The sequence below is a fragment of the Lontra canadensis genome, unplaced genomic scaffold (genome assembly GCF_010015895.1).
Source record: "Lontra canadensis isolate GAN:19392208 unplaced genomic scaffold, GSC_riverotter_1.0 scaffold88, whole genome shotgun sequence".
Classification (NCBI taxonomy): domain Eukaryota; kingdom Metazoa; phylum Chordata; class Mammalia; order Carnivora; family Mustelidae; genus Lontra; species Lontra canadensis.
The window spans coordinates 2,945,956-2,954,266 of record NW_022631082.1 but is presented as its reverse complement, the minus strand read 5'-3'; the positions used below and the strand labels follow the sequence as shown (position 1 = coordinate 2,954,266).

At 39.5% G+C, this 8,311-nt stretch overlaps 1 protein-coding gene across 1 annotated transcript in view; it reads right to left on the bottom strand.

Moving 5' to 3' along the window:
- Positions 1-222: 222 nt before the first annotated feature.
- Positions 223-8,311, bottom strand: part of LOC116882832 (putative adhesion G protein-coupled receptor E4P) — a 33,072-nt gene continuing 24,983 nt past the window's right edge. The window contains exons 12-14 of the mRNA XM_032883464.1: positions 6,661-6,841; positions 2,485-2,580; positions 223-273 (exon numbers count right to left, since the gene is read on the bottom strand). Coding sequence (XP_032739355.1) covers positions 223-273; positions 2,485-2,580; positions 6,661-6,841 — 328 coding nt within the window. The remainder of the gene's footprint in view (positions 274-2,484; positions 2,581-6,660; positions 6,842-8,311) is intronic.

Genomic DNA, 8,311 nt, shown 5'->3' with positions numbered 1-8,311 from the left:
CGGCAAACTGGGTATATATCTACCAAGTATGAGAATAGGAGCTAAGATTTTGAAGGAAGCTCCCCAAACCATGTTATAGAATAAAAACACAACTTCCATTCACATGTCCAGGGGATGCTGGAAGAGTTACCCAAACACCTTTTAATAAGTTGCTTTATTCTCGATCTTCCTCTTCACTCTCAGGAAAGCTGGTAATGAGTCTGGAGCATGGGTTACGTTATGCTATGAGGATACATTGCTGCTTTTCCCAGGAAAGTCCACTGTCTTTTCCACCTCCATTTGGGAAATTGACAGAAGGGAAAGAAAACGCATTAATGACGTGCCAATTATAAGTAAAAGAACAGGTTGGTAGGTACTTTCCAGATTAAAATCAAAGAGCCATATAAGCTATTGCATCAAAAGATTATCTACTGGAGGTTTCAAGTAATCTGCCGGAAAGAGAACCCGATGAGTCATGGCCCGTGTGATGATTAGTCGGTTTCCATCTTTTCACTCACTGAATTCTCTGAAGTTGGGAACAGCTCTGTTCTTTACCATTGTGCTCTCAATGCTTAGACAGTGACCGGCACAGACCAGTTGTCAGTGCATATTTGTTGAACGATCACACGGCTTTAGCATCCTCAATGGACAGAAGGAGCTGAGGACCACAGAGCTGAAAACATCTGCTCACGGTCAGATAAAGAGAAGGTTGCTGAGTTGCAGCTAGAATGGGTCAATCTTCAACAGCTTCTAGTGGTTAATGAGATGCCTTCTTTTCTCACTCCTAACCGAATCTCCGCATGATCTATCTCTCCCTTTCTCTGTATCATGCTTCCCCTATGTTTCGCTCTTTCCACTAAACCACACCATTCCCAGATTATTGTTATAGTTTATGATACACTAATTATGAGCCTCTGATTTACACCTTTCGATCAAGCTGCTTGTTCAGTTCCCACTGGCCTTTTTCAAGGTCTGAAGCAGCAAAGAGGAAGAAATGCCTGGCTTAGCTTTGAAGGCTCTGGGACAAAAATAAAGAAAGCTGAACATCATGTAGAAACAATCTTCAAACCCTGGGTTTCAGAATCTGAGTGTCCCCAGATTTCTGAGAGAAAGCTGTGGGTGGAAATACTGAAGGGAGCCCACACATTCAATGCCCATGACCTCCACTGTGTGGATTGCACTATTCATTTGTGCTTTTCTCTAACAAATACTGATATGGCTCTTTTTAAAAAAAGATTTTATTTATTTATTTGACAGACAGAGATCACAAGCAGGCAGAGAGGCAGAGAGAGACGGAGAAGCAGCTCCTGTGAGCAGAAAGCCCAATGCGGTGCTCTATCCCAGGACCCTGAGATCATGACCTGAGCCAAAGGCAGAGGCTTAACCCACTGAGCCACCCAGGCACCCCTGATATGGCTCTTATTATCTGCCAGCATTATTCCAAATGCTTTACTAGCATTAACTCATCTCATTTGGAGATTTTAATCTTCGGGGAGCTTTTGACTCCCCAGGACTCAGCACAGTGTGTAGCTATAAGAGACCAAAAGAAAATTGCTGATGGACTTAAGTGTTCACGGATGATTCACCTCAAAGAACAAAAGCAGCAGATTTGGATTTCTGAAAGCTACAGACTGAATGATTAAAATGGAATCATATAAAAAATAAGAAAGTGTAATGTAGTGATTGGGGATGGATAGATGGGCAGAGATGAGATAATGCTACTGCATGAAAATGTTAATTGTAGACTACAGGTAGTGTATAGATGGATATTCATTGTAAAATTATTAAAACTTTCCTATGTCTGGGGGCACCTGGGTGGCTCAGATGGTTAAATGACTGACTTCAACTCAGGACATGATCTCAGGGTCCTGGGATCGAGCCCTGCATTGGGCTCCTCGCTCATGAGAGAGCCTGCTTCTGCCTTTCCCCCTGCTTATGCTCTCTCTCTCTCTCTGTATCTCTCTGTCTCAAATGAATAAATAAAATCTGAAAAAAACCCTTTCCTATGTCCGAACATTTTCCCTAATAAAATATTGAGGAGAAGCAATGGGTATCTCTGTTTTTTCTCTTCTGTTCTTACTGTATTCAGACCCATCTTCTTCTCTTTTCATGAAAACTTTACAGACCAACTTTAACTGAGTTAATCAAGGTTAGTGACCATTCTGGACTTGCAAAGAAATTTTACTTAAATAAGAAACTTCATGTTTCCCTTCATGTTTCTGTTGCTTATAGCCCCAGAGTGTCTGCTTCTGTGAACCAGCTCTAAGTCCTTGGGACAAAAGAAGAATTCCATGTTCTTGCTTCTAAAGAAGCTCAAATTAATGTGAAATATGCCAGTAGAGTTTTGTACAAATAAATCCAGAAAGATTCCACCCTTGGCTGAAGATACTCATTTTTGAAGACTGCTCCCTCTTTGAAAAGCAAGGATCAGGTATCTCAAATGGATGAAATCAGGAAGGGTCAGATATGGGTAAAAGCATGAAATGCGAGAAGAGGAAATCTTACCGTTTTGGTCTGGGTGACTGAGCCAAACAAGTCATAGTTGCCAGTTTCTGTCCTTTTCCTCATCTTCTTGAACCAGTGTCTGTATTCTTCTCGTACCTAACATGCAAGCACACAGAAATGGACCTCATTTCAGAGAGTATGAACAAGGGATGAATGCCATAAAATAGGGTCTGGAAGGCGTGAATTCCTTCCTCCCTTCCCCTGCCAGTTTTTCAAGTGATTTGCAACCTCACTCATTGGCTATAGCGACCCTCCCATTAATGTTTTGTGAATTGCATTTATATCATTAGCACATTTTTTTTTACAATTTTCATTATGATGGAGCATTTATAACATAAATTTGCCACTGTAACCATTTTTTGGGTATACAGTTCAGTGGCGTTAATTATATTCATGACATTGTGCAATCATCACTGCCATCCATTTTGGAAACTTTCTTATCACCCTGATAGCCATCAAGCAGCACCTTCCCATCTCCACTCCCCAGCCACTAGTAACGTCTAATCTATATTCTGTCCATATGAATTTACCTACTGTAGATGTTTCATGTAAGTGGAATCACACAAAATTTGCCCATGATCTTTGGCTCATTTTATTTAGCATCATGTTTTCAAGATTTATCCTTGCTGTAGAATGTATCAAAACTTCATTCCTTTTTATGGCTGGATAGTAGTCCATTGTATGGGATACCACTTCATATCTACTAGGATGGCCATATGACTTTTTAAATGATAACTACTGTTGGTGAGGATGTGGAGAATTTGGAACCTCTGTACATTGCTGATGGGAATGGAAAATGGTGCTCCATTGTGGAAAACCACTGTGGTTCCTTTAACATGCAGACAGAAATACCACAGGACCCAGAAATTCTACCCCTAGCTACATCTGAAAGACTTGAACATAGGGATTTAGATGGATACTTGTACACCAATGTTCATTGCAGTTCCTATCTCTTTTGATGATGTTTACTACATGCACCATTCCAAATAGGCACGCATGTGTCAATTGAATAAGTGATAATAGATGGATATTAGTGATATTAGCTATGATTTTATATCTTTATTGTAATGTTGGAAATTTCATGATATTTTAACTTATTTTGAATCCTATTTATGGATCATATATGTATATCATTTATGTATCAAAAGTCATATTTATGGGGTGCCTGGGTGGCTCAGATGGTTAAGCCTCTGTCTTCAGCCCAGGTCATGATCTCAGGGTCCCGCAACTGAGCCCTGCATCAGGCTCCCTGCTCAGTGGGAGCCTTCTTCCCCCCCCCTCTCTGCCTGTCTCTGCCTGCTTGTGATCTTGCTCTCTCTGTGTCAAAGAAATGAATAAAATCTTTTTAAAAAATCATAATTATGATTAGTCTTCAGGTAAGAAAACTTGAGACTAAGGTTTATAACATGAAAATAATTTAAAACGTTGCATTAAAGGAATGTATGTAATGTTGGCTAATTGAATTTAAATTAAAAAAAGGAATGTAGTGCAATTGCAGGGTCATAGGGAAGTTCTATTTTTAATTTCTTGAGAAATCTCCACACTGTTCTCCCAAGAGGCTGCACCAACTTGCATTCCCACCAACAGTGTAAGAGGGTTCCCCTTTCTCCACATCCCCTCCAACACATGTTGTTTCCTGTCTTGCTAATTTTGGCCATTCTAACTGGTGTAAGGTGATATCTCAATGTGGTTTTAATTTGAATCTCCCTGATGGCTACTGATGATGAACATTTTTTCATGTGTCTGATAGCCATTTGTATGTCTTCATTGGAGAGTGTACTAAATGGCTGTTATTCAGAATGAGACCTCATGAGCATGCAATGCAAGCAATGAAGAGAAATATGAGGGGTCTCCTTATGATGAGGGCACTTGTGACAGAAGTCCCCCACAATACTCCCTAACAAGCAGAGCACTCAAGTTTGGTTCCCAGTCAGATGTCCCTAATTGCTGAATGTTAGTTTTGACCCTCATCCGGCATGTCACTAGGGGTCAGTTTTGTCCCTGGAGTGACTTTGTGAAACACGTATAAGGATCATACAGAGGGAAAAGATACAATTGTAGTTTGATAAGGCATGAAAGTTTTAAGTATTTTTATGGTATTTTATTTTATTTTAAAGATTATTTATTTATTTATTTGACAGACAGAGATCACAAGTAGGCAGAGAGATAGGTGGGGCGGGGAGCAGCCTCCCCGCTGGGCGGAGAGCCTGACGCGGGGTTCAATCCCAGGACCCTGGGATCATGACCTGAGCCAAAGGCAGAGGCTTTAACCCACTGAGCCACCCAGGCACCCCTGTATTTGTGTACTTTTGCTACTGTCTTATTTTTCCTTGTTTCTAAAGGGTTCAGTTGTATTAAATTTTTTATTGTATTTTAAATTTAAGTTGCAATGAAATGATTGAGAAAAATTTACTTCATTTTGTTAACTAGCTACCATATAAATTTAATGATTGAACATTAATTGCATTACATGTGGGGCACCTGGCTGTCTCAGTCTGTGGAACATATGACTCTTGGTCTCAGGGTTATAAATTTGAGCCCCACACTGGGTGTAGAGATGACTTAAAGATATATATATATATATATATTTTTTTTTTTTTTTTGCTGAAAATGACCTTTATTTTTATTTTTTTACTATGTTCAGTTAGCCAACATATAGGACATCATTAGTTCTTGATGCAGTGTTCAATGATTCATCAGTTGCGTGTAACACCCAGTGTTCATCACAACATGTGACCTTAATACCCATCACATGTTTAATAGCATTACACGTGGTACTTACTGTATTTTTTCACACCCCTAATTATACCAGCCAGTAAAACATCCAATTAGTAAGTCCCAATGAAAATGATTGCAAATTGAAATTGAAAATCTTGTGAAAATGAAATAAGTCAAGCAGAGAAAGACAATTATCATACAGTTTCACTTATTTGTGGAACATAAGGAATAGCATGGAGGAGAAGGAAGGGAAAAGTGAAGTGGGGGGAATCGGAGGGGAAGAGAAACCATGAGAGACTATGGACTGAGGGGTTTAGAGGGGATGGGGGTGGGGAGGATGGGTTAGCCCAGAGATAGTTATTAAGGAGGGCAAGTATTGCATGGAGCACTGGGTGTTATATGCAAACAATGAATCTTGGAACACTGCATCAAAAACTAATGATGTACTTTATGGTGACAAACATAACATAATAAAAAAATTTAAAAATCTGTAAGCTCATGAAATCAGTGACTGTGATGTTGGAGAATTTTCAAAACACAATAGACCAGGGGTCAGCAACGTATACCCCCAGGCCCAATGTAGTCCATTACTTATTTGTGTAAATAAAGTTTTGCCTTGCCCATTCATTGATATACTGTCTATGGGCACTTTCATGGTACTAGAGCACAGGTGAATAGCTACAAACAGAAATCTTATAGCCTGCAAAGCCAAAAATATTTCCTCATACTTTAAGAAAAGTTTGCCAACCCTTACAATAGACAAAAATCTTGCAAATTGGACCAGATAATTTAAAAAAGTGAAACTCTAAAAAGAATCACGACAAGATAGACACACCCAAGAAAATGATTAAGCTATCAAAAGATTCAGAGATCCTTGTAAAATTAACAAATTCCAAACTATTTGTGTGAAATTGCAGTTTACAAAAATTGAGCATCACATAAAAATCATTCTATCATAGCTCCCACACCATAATGCATAAAATAATGCCCCTTCAAAGTCAACATTTGATTCTTTTGTCATTCTAAGAATTAGCCCACGTTTACAATTACAAACTCAGTATTTAAATGTAATAAGCCAGAATTGTTTTCATAGCATAGGGATTTTTTGTAAAGTCCTATACAACGATTTTTCAGCATTTACTGTGTTTTCCCCATTTTTTTTTCTCATTGTCAGATTCTCAACGTCTCATTGTGGGCCTTGTATGGCTCTACCCAGTTTCTACTACTTCAGTGCAGGTTCAAATGACTGGAAGCAAGAAAGACAAATCCTGGAAAGGTGGTCCCTGGGACAAAAGTTAAGATGTGGAAGAAAGAGCCCCACCTCCCTCACCCCTCCATCCCCCAAACACACATACACAACCAGTACCCAAGCAATGGAGAAGCCCAAGAGACAGAAAGTAGCAGCAGAACGTGAGAAACCCAGAGGCAGTGGAATATGTGGAGGACAGACTGGTTTACCTTGTGATTGAGAAGGCAGTAGACCAGGTAGATGTAGACGCCCTGTAGGACATTGATGATGGTGAAGGAATAGGCCACTACTGACCTGATGGGAGTCAGTACTCCTTCCACCAGAAAGAAGCCAAGGCCCCAAGAACAGCCCAAAATGAAAAGCTGAGCAATGGCTTTGAATGCCAGCATCCTGCCAAAACCAAGACACAGCATGATGTTATTCATCTCGGCTCCATGGCTCATGGCAATGGTTTCTCTCACATACTGGGATGGTTTTACTCTTGCTTCAGGGCTTCAGGACTTAGAATGTCAACCTGTTCAACATGATTACCCCTGGCAGGAGTGTTATAGAGACTGACTGGTATGTAATGCTAGTATAATATATTGTGAAGTGTTAAATATCCCATGTAATTATTGATAGAAAGTAATACATTACAAATATACAAAAAGTATACTTTTTTTTTGGTATAATGAAATAGCATATGTTCCAGTATTCATAATATTAACATAATGGCATTTATTAGAATTATATACTATAAGTGTATTAACTATGTTTTTTATTTTCTGTAGTCTGTTGCTGTGACAACTGGAACCTTGCCGACCGCCCCCCGCCCCTGGCCTGCCCCTCCTGGGGTTAGCCAATTCTTAGAGCGTACCTTTCAAATGCAAACCAACCAACCCAAAGCTCACACCCTCAACCACCTCCTTTATGGGTCTCTCACGTTCCAGGCCACTATTCATCTGCCTTAATCATCCCAGGGCCAGGTACCAGACAAATGGGGACAGTCCCTATGCCCAGAAACACACTGGAATTTTTCTTTTCTTTTTAAAAAATTTTATTTAAATTTAATTAACATATAGTGTATTATTAGTTTCAGAGGTAGAGTTCAGTGATTCATCAGTTGCATACAACACCCAGTGCTTATTACATTAAGTGCCCTCCTTAATGCCCATCACCCAGTTAGTTACTCTATCCCCACAACCACCTCCCTTCCACAACCCTCAGTGTGTTTTCCTATAGTTAAGAGTCTCTCAAATTTATAGGGAACAAGAAAAAAACCCAAATAGCCAGAGGAATGTTGAAAAAGAAAACCAAAGATGGTGGGATCACAATTCCAGACTTCAAGCTCTTACTACAAATCTGTCGTCATCAAGACAGTATGGTACTGGCACAAAAACAGACACATAGATCAATGGAAGAAAATAGAGAACCCAGAAATGGACCCTCAACTCTATGGTCAACTGATCTTTGACAAAGCAGGAAAGAACATCCAATGGTAAAAAGACAGTCTCTTCAACAAATGGTGTTGGGAAAATTGGACAGCCACATGAGGAAGAATGAAACTGGACCATTTCCTTACACCACACACAAAAATAGACTCAAAATAGATGGAAGACCTAAATTTGAGACAGGAATCCATCAAAATCTTAGAGGAGAACATAGGCAGCAACATTTTTGATCTTGGTCACAGCAAGTTCTTGCTAGACATGTCTCCAAAGGCAAGGGAAACAAAAGCAAAAATGAACTATTGGGACTACATCAAGATAAAAGCTTTTGCACAGTAAAGGAAATAGTCAACAAAACCAAAAACAACCTACAGAATGGGAAAAGATATTTGCAAATGTCTTACCAGATAAAGGGTTAGTATCTAAGATTTAT